Source organism: Camelus bactrianus, chromosome 21 (genome assembly GCF_048773025.1).
Source record: "Camelus bactrianus isolate YW-2024 breed Bactrian camel chromosome 21, ASM4877302v1, whole genome shotgun sequence".
Classification (NCBI taxonomy): domain Eukaryota; kingdom Metazoa; phylum Chordata; class Mammalia; order Artiodactyla; family Camelidae; genus Camelus; species Camelus bactrianus.
Window position 1 is genome coordinate 27,974,045 of NC_133559.1, and position 16,158 is coordinate 27,990,202.

General features: G+C 38.5%; 1 protein-coding gene across 3 annotated transcripts in view; it reads left to right on the forward strand.

The window, feature by feature from the left end:
- DHX9 (DExH-box helicase 9) overlaps positions 1–16,158 on the forward strand; it is a 52,542-nt gene that overhangs the window by 14,787 nt on the left and 21,597 nt on the right. For 2 of the 3 annotated variants that reach the window (XM_074349916.1, XM_074349918.1), the window contains exons 4-12: positions 3,916–4,027; positions 5,008–5,120; positions 5,723–5,871; positions 8,236–8,282; positions 10,400–10,536; positions 10,873–10,962; positions 11,074–11,235; positions 11,370–11,447; positions 11,959–12,150. In XM_074349916.1, the coding sequence (XP_074206017.1) occupies positions 3,916–4,027; positions 5,008–5,120; positions 5,723–5,871; positions 8,236–8,282; positions 10,400–10,536; positions 10,873–10,962; positions 11,074–11,235; positions 11,370–11,447; positions 11,959–12,150 (1,080 nt within the window). Of the gene's footprint in view, positions 1–3,915; positions 4,028–5,007; positions 5,121–5,722; positions 5,872–7,273; positions 7,411–8,235; positions 8,283–10,399; positions 10,537–10,872; positions 10,963–11,073; positions 11,236–11,369; positions 11,448–11,958; positions 12,151–16,158 lie in introns of those variants that run through there. The other variant, XM_074349917.1, reaches the window with a different exon arrangement.

A 16,158-nucleotide genomic window follows, 5' to 3' on the forward strand; every position in this document is an offset into this window, starting at 1 on the left:
GGATGTTAGGGTTTCAATATATGAATTTAAGGAGACACAGGCATTCAATCCATAATACTCCCTATCACTGGAAAATAGGAGGTTGGTTGTCCCAGTAAAAAACCTCGAGGAAGAAATTTTTTAAGTTGATGTAGATAGGTGGAGTGGAATTGTGGCCCTGGAGTGGGCAAGGTGGTGGAAAGAGGAAACACAGGTCAGCGTTGTGACACCAGGGCTGACCACTGCATATTTCCGGGGACCTGCTGTTAAGGCTGTCCCAAGACTAGGCTATACTTTGTCTCCACAGCCTAACCTTGGAGGGGGTATCATGCCTCAAGCCCTGTGCTATGTGTATAAAATAATCTTTTAGTCAGAAAGATTGAAAGTAAAGACAAAGTGTACAGGCAAATGAGATACAAAATAAAGTAGGAGTACCAATATTAATATCACAGGAACCTTTAAGGAAGGAAGCAGACAAGACAGACATCATCTCACAGTGTCCCAATGTGTCTAGCATTAGAAATGCTGGTGTATATATTGGTAAACTAAGTGGTAATGTGAACAGGTAGCAAAGGGACCAAAAAGTTCCAGACACTTGGAAATTTGAACACTAAGTTCTAAATGAAAGTTTTGAATTACAATTACAGACTATTTAGATAACATTGTCTATCAAAACCCTGGAGAGCTAGAGGAATAGTCATTTATTCAAAGGAACAGCATCCAATGCTTTTATTATTATGTAAGGAATAGTTTTTTAAATGAATGAAAAAATAAGTTTCGACTCAGAAAGATACACCAGATAAAACAGGAAGAAATTAATAATGACAAAATCATCTTGCTGAGTTAGAAAAAAAAAAAGTAAAAGTGATAAGTAAAAATTGTGAATTCTCTTTGTAAAAGAAATAAAATAGTCCATCCCAAGTCTAATAAAGAAAAAAGTAAATACTATAGATTCCTAGATAAAATCAAAGAATCAAAAAGCCACGTGGTTAGATTGGTCTGGAAATTGAGAATGTTTTGTATTTTAGAAAAGTAATGTGGTGCACATACCATATCTTATATGACATTCAGCACATTTGAATTAGAACCTTGTAATCAGACTTTCTTAACTACATCATGATGAGTTTAGAAGAGAAATATCTACTCGGTGGTCAACTTAATAGAGGCTTTAAAAAAATTTTGACTAAATTAAATGATTATTACCAATAAAGTACTTTGGAAATGGAGTAGAAAAATACTTCCTGACGTGCTAAAAGGCATCTTCTAAAAATAACAGTAAGCGCTGTTCTAAAAACAAGCCCTAGGGCGGTGCCGCCCAAAGTGTTTGTTACAGTTTGTGAGGAGGGAGGTACAGAAATGAAGCATTTGGAAATTCTTAACAGTTTTGACAGCAAACGTACATTTGTTGACTCTAATAAGTAGAAAATTTGCACTTGTATTTTGTATGCTTTTCTGTTTCATATTTCTAGCAATTCATTTTTTAAATACTTTACAAAAATATTGTTCCCAGTGGATTAAGGGGGGATCTCAAAGCCAGTTCTTCATCACATACAGTTTGAGATACCCTGCACTAGGGGAACTTCTGTTAAGTTAACAAGACCGAGGTGTCCACTGTCAACCACAATACTTAATATGATGCAGTAAATAAGAAGAAATTAAAGGGACGTGCAATATAATAGAAAGGAATGAGGTATAAATATTATAAAGAATTTGATTGGAAAAATATTTGACTATAATAGTAAAAATTATAACAGAATTAAGAATGTGTAGTTTGTAGGACCTGTAAGAACAATACAGCAGATTTTTACTGAAGAATGGCATCAAGAACTCTTAAAAGAGTCTGAGATTTTACCGTGCTTGCAAGCTGACAGTTCAGACTGGCAGGTTCATAGATGCCGGCAGAAGACACAAGACTTATGAATCAGAGGCAAAGGATGTTATTACTCGGGGGATAGCAGGCAGCGTGAGCTTTGTGTTTGCATTGGCGTACCCCCATTGTCCCTAAATCCCGTGGGGGACAGTGTGGCGTGGGTCCAGGTGGATACTGAGGACACAGTGGGTTTGTATCACAGCTGAGGCACTTTGAGCTTGGGGAATTCCCAGTCTTACAAGGGGGCTACTGGCAAACCTACCACCTAGCTTTATCATTGTTTTAGGAAACAAGCCCCCCTCCTACCCTAGAGGAAGATATTACCTCCATCTTCCATAGTTATTTGCTATCCAAACATGCTTGAAGAAGCGTTTAAATAAGACTTGCAGAAACAAGATATCCGATCTCTGGAGAATTGTCTCAGCAGATAGAAGACTTGATGAAATGTAGAGCCATGCCCTGTTTCTGGGTGGGTGGTTGTGTTATTTTAAGATGTCAGTCAGTTCTCCCTGAGTAAGTTACATAAATTTAACATATTACTTGATAAATTAGACTAAGCTAATTAGGAAAAATAATTGCTAAAGAATACCCAAGAAAAACTGAAAGTTAAAAATACTAGTCACTCCTATCACATATTACTGAAGAATTTTAATTATTTTAAATCTACTGTAACTAAATTTGCATGACACTAGCTTCAAAATGGGAAGGGGAATGTGTGTGTGTGTGTGTGTACGAAAATAATGTAGGACAGGTCTCAGGATAGGGAAGGCCATTTGTGGAGGATGTCACAAGCAGAAACCAGATTGGACTGCAGAAACAAAGATAAAATAGCATTAAGCAGCATTTAACAGAGTTGAAAAGGACAAACAAAAATTACTTGCAACTTGTATAAGAGTGAATAGCACTGAAATAGTAAATTCTTAGTAATCAGTGAGAATGATGAATATCCTGATAGAATAATGGGCAAAAAAAAAATGTAAATGAAAATGATAGGTTGCCGTAACAAAAAATAAAACTAATACTGGTTGGTACAAGTGTAAGACACATGCTGTAATTCCCAGAATAGGTGAGGATATGGGGAAATAGATTCTCATATGTCATGCTAGTGTAAGTGTGAAAGTCAGCAAGCTTTCTGTAGAGCACTGTGATGCTTTTTTAAATGTTGATGCCTTTTAACCCAGGGATTCACTTCTATGAATTTTTCCTGAAAGAAGTAAGCCAAAGTGCAAAGAGTTTATGGCAATACTGTTCTATGATTAAAGATTGGCTACAATCGAAATGTCCGTTAACATGGTATTGCTTGAGTTCTGTATAGTAGCATCCGCACAACGGATTTGTAAGTCAGTCAGATACATGTAGATCAGTATTTAAAGTAGAAGATGTACATAAAATGGTTTGTATTTGTCTTGGAACTTGGTGTTCCCTCTCTCTGGAAACCTCTTCTCCCAGATATTCTTAAGAAGTTGGCTCCGCACTTGCTTCCTGTCTCTTCTCATGTCGCCTTGTGAGTGCAGCTCTGCCTGTTCTCGGTGTTCAGACGGTGTTCTCCCACAATCCCCGTTTTCCTTTTCTGGTGGTATTGTATCATACTTAACGGGCCACGTGACTTGTTTATTTAGCTCTGTGAGAATACAGAATTAGAGTGTAGATACTTGAATGTAGCTCTGTAAGTACAGAGTATCTGTTTTGTTCCTTGTTTTACCCCCAGTACCCATAGCAGTGTCTGTCAGAAGGAAGTCTCCTAACAGATGCTTCTTGAAAGTTGAACATATTTATAAAGATATTAAGTGGAAAAGGTGAAATTATAGCACATACTGATCCCACTCTGGGAAAATTCATTCATCTAAATAATTATGTAATCTCCAGGTGGAAAATTAATTTTTTTTTTACTACCCTTACCCTCTCTTTTGCCTGAAGTGAGAATATAACTGTTTTATAATCACTGAAACAAGATGTTAATATTATGGAGAGACAAGGGCTGACACATGGGCCTCCTCTAAGCATAAAGGATTTAGCAGTCTCTGGAGGCAGAATTACTGACACCGCCTTGACTTTGCCTATTTCAGGTGGCACCTCCGCCCTCAATTACTGATACACCTGACACTACAGCAGATACTGGGGGAGGTTTACTGACAACCATGGGAGGACCTCTTCCTCCACATCTGGCTCTCAAGGCAGGTAAGGGACTTGCATGTGTGCACACGACTGAGAATAAGATAGACACAGTCTTGGTTGATCACTGTCTCCCTTTCTCACTTGGATAGATTGAAGTAATGGTACTAAACATAGTGTTGAGAGAGAGAACCCAAGGCCTTCGTAAATCTGCAAATACCACCAGATTACTTAATCTCTCTAATAAAGAGGTACAGCTTAATTCCTTGTTGTCATTAGCTTTTACTAGTTTTTGAACTCTAGATAGATTTTGCACAGAACATTTGGTTAAAGGGTCTTATTTACTGCCGTTTCTTGTTTTTAACTTACTTCTATCAGATACGTTGTAGGCTTGTTTGTTTGCCTTATGAATCCCAGTCACTGCTGAATTCTGTATATTACTAAAACTTTTATGTAGGCTAGATTAACTAGGATATTGGCCAAATTACCTAAGTCTCAGATCCAGTATTTATGAAACAAGAATAATGTTTGTATTTACTTCATAAGGTTGTTGTGAGGAGTAATTTTTAAAAAGCATGTGCTGAACTTAATAGAATTTTAGTCAGTATTAACTATTGTTTTTAGTTACTCTGCTTTCTCATCAAGATTCACTACTTTTTAACACCTTTTCAGCTTCTCCTCATTTAAATCTCTAGCACTAGCAGTTAGCTTTCTTTCAGGGTTGTCTTTAGCAAAGAAACAATTTTATCATTTAATCAGTTGTTACTGCATACGTAACAAAGTTAGTACATGTGGAAAGCAAAGCTGCACTGATGATGTATGCTGGATTACCAGCTACTTCTGATCATTACCAGTGGCATCCCCTGCATATGGAATGCTCTTTAAGTAAGTCGTAGAGATTTCAGGCCCACTTCCAAATAATTGAAACCTTGGATTTCTAATACTGGAGAGCTAAAATCTTAATTAGGAATATATATTTTTTTAAGATCTGGAATCTTCCTACAGTTTGATTGCTCAAGAGAACAACCGTTTTCTTCCCTTAATAGAAAACAGTTCTGGAGTTGGGGCCTCTGGCTATGGTGCTCCTGGGCCCACCTGGGATCGAGGAGCCAATTTGAAGGATTATTACTCAAGGAAAGAGGAGCAGGAAGTACAAGCGGTAAGGCTGTCCCCCGTGCTGCGTCTCTGGGACTGAGCTCACGGCAAGGCTTGAGACACTTGCAACTTAATAATTTGGTGATTGTTTTAAGTAGTTGTTTGAGACTCTTTGCTGACACAGGACACCATAAACCTGAGCAGACTGTTAAATCTGGTCACTAGAATTGCCTGTGGAATAAAACAGTGTTTATCCTGGTGGTGGAAGGTCTCCTCATCTGCTTTATGGAAAATGTAGTGGGCTTAGTAAGCCTCATTTCATGAGCACTCACAGTACAAGTGCTTTGATAAGACAGCTTACTTTTCCACTTAATACGTTTAAAATGTTAAAGCCAGCATAAAAAAAATTGTTAAAGGTTTCTCAGGAACAGTTTAAATACAGCACATTAACTACTAGCTCATTTATACACTAGGGCCATCAGATGGAGTAAAACCTAATTCTGGCTCAGTTTTGACTAGGATTAGAAACTATTGAAAAAAATAATAACTTTTGCATTATGAAGCATGTGGTACAAAGAAGGTATTTTTATAAATGTTTGTACCTTAAATATGCATAGCCAAACTAAAATTTAGCACAGCCAAGTTTAAGTCTCATTGATTCCACAGACTCTGGAGTCCGAAGAAGTGGACTTAAATGCTGGGCTTCACGGAAACTGGACCTTGGAAAACGCCAAGGCTCGTCTGAACCAATACTTTCAAAAGGAGAAGATCCAAGGGGAGTACAAGTACACCCAAGTGGGTCCTGACCACAACAGGTTTGCTTGTTTCAGTCTTCTCCTTCTATAGTAAGTTAGGGGTTTATATATTCATTGTTCCGTTTTTGTACATGTTATCTGGTTCAGTTTGTGGATTGATGGATTGTGAGAAGAAGATGTGTTATTTTGCACAAGAAAAATTGTCATTGATTTGTAATGTACAGTTGACCATGGTGTTCACTTATGAGTGTGATTTTTAGCTGTGTAAGAAGTTCTGCAAAAATCTGCTGTTTGTGTTGCTAGACTTTTAGGTTCTCATATGAATCTGAGAGGCAAAAATCACAGCCACAAGAGTGATGTGTCCATAATTGACTCGAAAAGTCCGCCAGTGGCAGTGAGTTTATCTCCTTGGTGTTGTTAGAAGTAGTCATGATGTTTATTTCTTTAATGGGTTGAGTTAGACACTTAGGTTTCACAGTCCTCAGAGGTAGATGGCTTTGCATCTAGAACCAAATTTCCTACCAGCTCTGATAGTTAACTACCTCTCAGGAGTCCTGTTCTTGAAGATTCAAGGGCTTATGTAAAGCTGAGACAGCTTCATCTTTGTGAGTTAAATTAGCACACTTCTATTACATTTATAAAGCTGAACACAGAGGGAGGAGGTGGTTCTGACAGTGGCAGTATGTTTCTCAGCCTGCTTGCTGTTCTTCCTGAGAGCGTTCCAGGGTGTGGTCATTGTTACTCCCGGGAAGGCTCATGTGGATTAGACCTTCTGGGGACACTGTGCTTTACTGGAAGGGAGGGAATGTTACACTAGAAACATCCTGGATGATTTAATTTGCTGTCCTTTACTTGTATGAAATAAATTACTCAAAATATATCAAAAGTATTTTCCTTGAAAATCCAAGTGTTCTCCTTTGATGCATCTAGCAACCATAAAATAATTATTACTAAAATAAGACTTCAACACTGTGGTCAAAATGATATTCAGAGCATGGTTCCCCCTGCTTCCTGCTGTTTTGTTCAGTCCTGAATTCTTAAATACTTAATTTTGATGTCAGACTTTTTCAGCTCTCAGATTGTAAAGCAAAGATTCATTTGTTGATGACTTTTCTTTAATAGTTTGTTCTAAACTGATAGAGCTAGGTAACAGTGGTGATTTTAAGAGAAGTTAGATAATTTGAGTATGCCTGAAGCGTATTATAAACTTTTTTTAAATTATTTTTTAGAATCTTACTGACTTCTGATACAAAGAGTTGAAGGATTCAGGCTGTGACAAGGAGGGCACAGACAGCTGGGGGAGCTAGGACAGCCTCGCTTCTTGTATGTCCTTTGTTTAAAGGCGCAACAGACAGCGACACCAGAGGTCTGTGTTCACACACATGTGCTGCTGCTTAGGCTGAACTAAGCAATCACATGGGAAACTCATGTAAACTGATTTCTGGTGTCGCTGTTCCCCCAGGTGGAGGAGAATGAGATTGAGTGCTGACTTTAAGCCTGGCTGAGAAACATACTGGCATCGGTGTCATTAATGAAAGGGTGGATGTTGTTCCCCTGAAAGCCAGTGGCCTTTGACCCCTGAAGCCGCTGTGCCTGAAGGTCAGTTCACAAGAGGTATAGGAAGGAATCTAACATTTATTTTTTTCTTAAGCCTCATCTAGCCGTATACTCAGCACACGGCACGATTGGCATATACCTGAGCAGTGAAGGATCAGAAAGCAGTTTTCAAAGGACAGTTTTTCCTTTATTAAAACCTAAATTTCTTCTCTTGAGTCTGCTAGAAATTTTAGCTATAATTTTCAAAAATATTTTGTCATCCAGGACCTGATTTAAATAATTGTGATACAAATAAGCTAAACTTTTGTTATCAAGGGCTGCTTCCAACTGCAGGCAGATACCAGACCCCTGCCTCAGAGCCACTGCCGTATGCACAGAGTTTGTATGCCCATGTGTATGTGTGTGTGCATATGTTCAGCTTCTCTTAACAGATTGAAATCGTTGGTGGGTGGCGCATGCAAAGGAATCCTAAAATAATCATGACTATAATTTAAAGAGTTTTAGGTCTGTTTTATTTCTTGGCCTCAAGCTTAGTGGATTCCTTTTCACTGAATGTGTTCTAGCTACTCAGACTGCAACCTTTGGAATAAGAGTTGAGTAAGTAAGTACAGAATCAAGAGCCCTAACACTTTCTTTTCATGAACAATTGGCTCATCAACTTTGAGTATAGCTGTTTTGTGCCATGTTGTGCATTATTTGAAGTTCACATACTTCATTTGTTCTAGGATTAAACAGAAATGAATGTTGACAGTGATTTTTTTGCTGTGATTTGCCCAAGCAGTTGGAAAGCTTGCCAAATTTGGGAGTCCTGGATTTAGTAATTTCTAATAGTGGGATTTCTAACCTTGTTCATATATGTTGTTACAGGAGCTTTATTGCAGAAATGACCATTTATATCAAGCAGCTGGGCAGAAGTAAGTGTTACTGCTTCCCTAATATTCTGAATCGTGTATGGTGTGGTAATACTCACTTTAAAGTCTTGAGGCACATATATGTGAGTTTATTAATTTGAAAGAGTACATGATGTAAGGTAGCATTTAGGGTATTTTAAAATATTAGTAATTAAAGGGCCCAGTTTCCCATTTTTGTATGTGGGAAAAAAAGATTGTACTAGGGTTACATTTCATAGGAGAAGAGATCGTAGGCTACTGAGGAACCTGCCAGTGTCAAAGAATTTTTAAACATTTTTTTAATCTTTCTATGTAAAAGCTAGAGTTCCTTCAGGTAAAACTAGCTAGATGACATTGAGAAAGGAGTATATCAGATGATAGGGTTGGAAAACTAAAAGTGGATGTGTAAGCGTTTAAGAGTCAATAGAGTCAAAAAAAGAAAAAGAAAATCTGCATTTCAGTTACTCCTTGGGTTTTATTAAACTACTCATACAATTCTTTAGTTAGTTTGTGAATTATGGACAAAATAAGATGCTCTTGAAAGCTGTATTTCCTAGAGACTCCAATAAAGAGATTTTTATGGAATTTAAAAAAAAAGTCAGAGTTGAGAAGGTGAGAAGGTTACTCTGAGGAAACACTTAAGGGATAGATGGGGTTTATTCATAAAAGAAGTAAAAAGGCAAAGATATGCATGTACTCTATTTTTAGTAAGTTTCAAGCAGGCAGTGTGTCATGCTTGAAAGTAAGAAATAGTAGGGGAGGGTAATAGTTCATTGGTAGAACACACACTTGGCATGCACGGGGCCCTGGGTTCAGTCCCCAGGACCTCCACTTAAAAATAATAATAATCATAAGGAATAGCCCTGTGTACTTGGTTTTGTTACTAACAAGTTTTGTGGTTTTGAATAAATCACACCCTGAGTAAATTGCTGGGACTCAGGAGAACTGGAACTCAAAGTGAGAGAAGTGGCCTAAGAGTCTTTCCAGCTTGAGAATTCTGCAGTTAACTCTGATGATTTAAATTTAGTGTATGGGCAACTTCTAATAGAATCAGGCCTTTGAATGAATCATCAGGAGATGATGTTGAATTTTTTTTATCCTAGAACTTAAAAATAAGTTGTTTTGAGTGGATGGGTTGTTAAGGGAAGAAGATAAAGAGTCTGTCAGCCCATTCTGACCGTCAGAATTAATTTGACTAAATCGACCAGTCAGGCAGGAAGGTACCTCTGCTCCTTCCTTCCTTATGTCATGTCTCCTGAAGCTGACTGGTTGGAGGAGAGGAACCTTTATTAACATTTTCTTTAAGAGTATGGGTAATTACTCGCTTCAGTCTAATGCCAGGATCAGCAGACTACAGCTCTGTGACCAAAGACAGCCTGCTTTGTTTTATAAATGAGTGGCTTAACTGTGTTGCAATAAGACTTTATATTTAATAAGTTTATTTTAAACTTACTGCAGTTCAGCTAGTCATTCATTTACATCAGGGGGTAGCAAACTTCTGTAAAAGTCCAGATAAATATTTTAAGCTTTGTGAGTCACGTGTAGCATACATTGTTATTTCTGTCTTATTTTTGCAACTCTTTAAAAACATAAAAACAAGTTAAGTTCCTGGGCCTACAGTTTGTCGAACCCTGGTTTAAGTCTTGTCAGTGAATGCTTTCTCGCTTCAGAGGCAGAGTTGAGTAGTTACGACAGACCGGGTGGCCTGCAAAGCCTAAAATATTTATTACCTGACCTTTATAGAAAGAGATTGCTGGCTCCTGGTCTAGGCGCTTTGGGCCCATTTTCGTTCCTTTGATTGATTTACTTTTTGACTCTTTGCTTTTCAGAAGTTAAACTCTCTTCCCACTTTAATCCACATGTTGTTCACAATGACAGCTTTGTTGAAATAAGTGTGTTTGCTTTTATGAGGATTTGTGTCTTAGTGTCTGCCTGTTATCAAGATGGTTGGTCACTTAGTTGATAAGCTGTTCTGGAATTGCTTTTGGTTAGCAGTTAGAATGAAAAGGAATGTAAAACCCATAACATACTCAGTTTTAGGGCAGCTTTTGTACCTATGCCCCTAGTTGCTTATGGTAAGATGTTCCTTTACTCAGGTGATTTATTCTTCTGTCTTTGGTAATCCTGACATTAAATTACAGGAATTTTTGCACGTGAACACGGATCAAATAAAAAACTGGCAGCACAGTCCTGTGCACTGTCCCTCGTCAGACAGCTCTACCATCTTGGAGTGATTGAAGCTTACTCTGGACTTACAAAGAAGAAAGAAGGAGAGACAGTGAGTCTTTAGACTTAGTAGCCCAGAGAGATATTGTAAGGTTCAGTTTGGCTTCTGTTTAATATTTGGCTAAAGAAGTTTAATTGATAGTTATAGGACTTTTGCCTCAAGAAATGGAAATGATCCTGCTAACCATCTGTGGCGTGATGCTGTGTTCATGGTCGGCAGCGAGTGAATAATCCTTTAAGTAGTTCTTCCACAAGGGAACGGACTCACTGGCTTTAGGAATATTGTAGCCTGGGTGTGGACTACGTACCCTTAACCCTACTATAGTGGATGTGAGTAGTGCTCGTGGGCATATGTTACATGATTTTCATGGCCATCCCTATTCTGTAGGTGGAGCCTTACCAAGTGAACCTCTCTCAAGATTTGGAACATCAGCTGCAAAACATCATTCAGGAGTTAAATCTTGAGATCGCGCCCCCAGTGAGCATACAGCTGTTTGGTTCACCTTTGTATTATTGAACTTCTCTAGTCAGACAAGCAACTGATACTGTTTTTTTGGTTTTGTTTTGTTTTGTTGTTATTTTTTAATAGCCTGATGATCCTTCTGTTCCTGTTGTCCTCAATCTTGGCAAATTGGCTCATTTTGAGCCATCTCAGCGACAGAACCAGATGGGTGTGGTTCCCTGGTCACCTCCACAGTCCAACTGGAATCCGTGGACGAGCAGCAACATTGATGAGGGGCCCCTGGCTTATGTGAGTGCGGTGTTGGCTTTGAGATCAGACTCTTCTGTTTTCCTTTTGAATGTATTTCATTAGGATGTCTAGATAAAAAAAAGGTTTCATTTGAAGCTAACTTACGCTTTTGGCGGCTGCCTTCCCATTTACAGGCTACTCCGGAACAAATAAGCATGGACCTCAAGAGTGAATTAACGTACCAGCTGGAACAGGATCATGATTTGCAAGTAGTAAGTCTGTGGAGTATTTAGACATACGGTGCTCAGAGCTTCAGGACTTTCTAGGTATGGGCAGAAGGACAGTGAATAACATATTTTTGCGTTAGGGAGGTAGATCAAAGATATTAACCTAAATGCTAATCCTCGTTACTTCTATGGTAGTTGTTAAGGGCCTGTGATTCTCAGTGTAAGTGGAGAGGTGGATAATAACTTTCTTGATGTGTTTTGGTATTTTCTGAATAAGACAACTTAAAATGTTAGAAGAAAGGGAGTGCATATGAAATATCTAGGGAGAAGAGGAGAGAATAAAGGTGTGGATAAGGCCAAAACATAGATGCTTCAGAAATTCAGGGAAAAGAGGCAGTTCAATTAGAGATGTAAATATATACGTTCTTTTATGAAAAAGCATATTTTGACTAAGCCAATGTAAAGGAGTAACTTTTTACAGAGATGGCAGATATTTTTAGAATTGCTTCTAATATATATGCTGGCAGAAATTTGAGGTGTAACTTTTCTGATACAGATCTTACAGGAGAGAGAATTACTGCCTGTGAAGAAATTTGAAAGTGAAATCTTGGAAGCAATTAGTCAAAATCCAGTTGTCATTATCCGAGGCGCTACTGGATGTGGTAAAACCACGCAAGTTCCCCAGTTTATTCTAGACGACTTTATCCAGAATGACCGAGCAGCAGAGTGTAATATTGTAGTGACTCAGGTAAGTGGCAAGCCAGCCTACACGGGTGTGTCCCCGGTGTGGGTTGTGTTTGAGAGGTGGAAACACCCAGAAGCCAGTCTCTTTCTAATTCTTTGATCAGCTCCCCTTTGGAGCCACGTAAAGTTCTGAAAGTGATAGACTAATAGGCCCTTTAAAATTAAAAAAAATAGAAAAAGAAAAAAGACATGAAAAGAATTTAAATCTTGCGCTAATCCCCAGTGTCCTTCACTGACAGGCTGAACTGAACCATGCGGGGAGTTCTTTTTGTCTGGACTAGAGAGAGTCTTTGGGTCTAGAATTAAACAAAACTGAGAGTACTTTCTCCTTAAGTTCACATCCAAATCTTGACTCTCTTTATCTTATCACCTCAATATTCAGTTTAAAAAAAAAAAAAAACAACAGAGCCAGAGTAGACAAGCGAGGCAAACGTAACAGTTGACTTTGGTTGAATGCTTACCGTATGCTCAGTTCTGTACAGTTCATATTTTTTAACTTATTTAAATTTTATGACTCTGAGACATAAGTGCTATTTTATTTAGTATTTCTCTTTTAATCACTTAAGGCACAAAGAGATTAAAAAATTGCCCAGTGTTACCATAGGAAGTACTTGAAACTAAGATCATAACCAAAAAACCTGCCTTCGGTATTCCTCCTTTTGACTGCTGCGTGCTGCTGGCTTACCAGCAGTGAGCGATGCCTGCAGGTTTGTCCGGCTGCTCAGGGAGGAGCTGACTAGCTCTTCGAAGCCTTCCTAGGTTAAAGCAGTTCCCTCAGCTCTGACCTGGGTTTCCGGCCCTTGGAAAGAGCAGTGTGAGAGGCCAGGTAACGCTCTTCATGCTGCGCGGACCTTGACTTAGGGATTCTTAACCTGTGAAGCATAGTTGATACTCAGGAGAGTAATGCACCTTGAAATAGCAAACAATGTTCGTGCAGGTGCATTTATGTGTATGTACAAGTCATATTGCTTAAACATGCCTGAAAGGGAGACATGTCTTATAATTGACATCTATGTTGTAAATGAAAGTTGGGTTTGGGGGCCTAAAAAAATTACTGAAGGACTCAGTGTTGCGTTTAAAATTGGTGATATCTTAAGCTTGAAAAAATTCGATAGGTCTCCCTCCATTTTTCTGAGATAGGACCCTTAGGTTTCTTCTTGAAACATTCTTTGATTGCCCTTCTCATTCCCCAAACTGGCTATGAATTCTTTGCCTCACAGTGGAAGTTCCTACTCCAGGTACATTGATCAATAAAATATCCTTGCTCTTAAGGTTTATCTGATCTCTCAGGAGGTATACTGTTCCAGGATGGCATCATTTTACAGAAGAACTTTGAGTTCTGCTCTGCTGTCCCTCCTTACTACCACTGTTCCATTTCTAAACTCAAAAAACACTCAGCCATATAGCAAAAATGTGGAACGCAGCAGATAAGCTGAAGCCCTGTGTTCTCACGCAGAAGTTGTTTGCATGTCATGAGTAGGAAGAAAACTAACTCGTGCCCAAGTGAGAAGTATTTTTTTTCCCTTCCTGTCTCACTTGATCAAAGCCCGGTTGTTCTAGACAGAGGTGGTTTTTATATTGTGGTCTTCAGCTTTGAATAGTTTGCTTACTAACTTGAGTCCCTTCCCAGATAATGTGGACATTTCCAGTGGGTTTCATCTGTAAAGTGCGCAGATTTCTGTACGCAGATTGTAACAGATGTAAGAACATTGAGCTACAGGGGGAAGAGCTACATGTTCTTCTTTTGCGTAGAAAACAGCTCTCACTTACCTACGAGTCCTCCTGCATTTATATTCCTTCATAAAATGATGGACTCATGGAGTTAGAAGATACTTCAGAGAATTATTCTGTCTTTTTATTTAGGGTGGAATGTTCATAATAGGTGGTCACCTGACTTCTGCTTAAAAATTTCCAGTCATGTGGAGATGTGGCCTTGACTTCTGATTTGGGATGAATGCCTGAACCGTCGTATTAGGTCTGCATCCTGTGGCTTCCATGTTCTTACCCAGTGCTTGTCCCCAGACCAGTCTCTGTACCGCTTATGTATAGTAAGCCTCCAAAACTTTGAAGACTTACATAGTGTCCTAGTGTATCTCCTTTGTCTTATAAATGTCTGTGATTCAGCCATGAGGTTAGGGCCCAAGGCTATTAGCCACATTCGAAGCATCAGCATGCCGGCTGTAAAGGCAGGCCTGAGCGTGCTGCTGGGTCACTGCAGAACACAGGTTTCAGTGTTTCTGACGTTATGTGTAGGACTTCTGTCAAGGTAGTCTGAGGCCATGTTAGTAACTTTTGTAGTAATGCCACTCTTGTGCCAGTTTTCCTTTTTCCTTCACTTGCAGTCATGTATAGGACACCACATGAAGTCATTACCTTAAGTTTTTTATGTGCTTTGTTTAAATATGTTATTTCAAGTCCTAGAGCACAAGTTGAAAGTTATTATGAACTAGAATAAAACAGAGTGAGTGGTTCCGACCTTAGCTCCTAACCTAACCACCAGCCTTAGTGTAAATTCTGTACCAAACTTACTGTATTCTTTCTGGGCCTTCAGGCTGTTCATACTGAAGCCACTTAAAACTGTGGTGTGAGTGAATTAGCAGTTGAAAATAGTAGTTATTTTCTGATCTTAAAGATGTTTGAGAGAGAGAAGTTATAACTGCTAGGATGCAAATCAAGTGTGTTAAATTACCATCTTCTGTGACTATTTTGGCAATCCCAAGTACCGTCATTTTGGGATACAGCTGACCCTCGTGTAAAATAAACTTGGACCTTAAGAAAGTAGAGGAAGTGGAGCCCAATATGTTTTGTGGTATCTGATGCCTTAGAAGTCTTGTGTTTTTTTGCAGCCTAGTTCTGCTACCGTGCATTTGAATACCCAGATGAGGAATAGAGGTGCAAAGCTCTGAAACTTGTACTCTTTCAGTTAGATATCTCTAAGATTATAGTTCCAGATAAATGTTGGAAGGGGTGCAAGAGATGCAGATTGCAGAATACTGTAAAAGAGCACCTTGAGACAGGTCGATAGCCACCTGTGGTATGGAAAATTTTATTCCTAATATTAGCTATTTTAATTAATTAAAGTAAGCAAAGAACTGTGAAGAGGAGGTAATCACTTTACTCCTATGGCTAGACTCCAGGCTAGAGTAATAAGATTCTGGAGAGCAACTGAGAGCAGATAAATAAGCGAAAATGAAGAAAAGCTCGTATGCTGGAGGATAATTTGAAGTGCTCTGCTGGAATGACTTAACATCGTCCCTTGCGTTCGTCGCCACTGCTTTTTAAATTAGTTTCACTTAAATGGGTTATTGTCTTATTTTTAACATATTTAATCCAAATTCAACATAAAGTTACAACATTAAGAGGCACAATAGTTGATAAAAGGATTAGATTGGGAGTAAAGAAAATTTGTATTATATCTAAAGTCACGTATATGAATTTAGGCAAAATAACTCTTTGAGCTTGTGTTTTTGTCTACTAGAATGGGAAAAGCTGTTATTCTGAAGCACAAGTAAAATAGTATATGCAGTCCTGGTTTTTACTGATACTAATTATGATTGTTTTGGGGGTTTTCATAGTCTTAATTATATTTCCTTTAGGCTGTAGTGTATTTCTGTATACTATGAAGTATTTGAGAGGGACAGTTAAGCCACGTGTGGAGAGGTGTAGAAAGAAGATGATGTTTTACCAGTGAAGCTTGCTTTGTACTTACTGTAGGACAGTATGTAGAACGATTATTTAGTATCACGGAAAAAGGTAAGTTATTCAGGGGATAAGTAGAGCGACTTCTTTATACGCAATCAGGTGGCGTGCAGTCTGAGAAGTGTTTAAACGTTCATTAATCTTTTGTGTTAAGCATTGTTCTCCTACACAAAATGCCTGTCCTGTGAGTATTTCTAATGAGCTAAGAATTATGAGAATAAGATTTAATTTTTAAATTTTTTTTCTGACTATAACAGTAATATATACTCATTGGGGGAAAAAAACCAGAAAACAGTAAATTTTAAAAGAAACC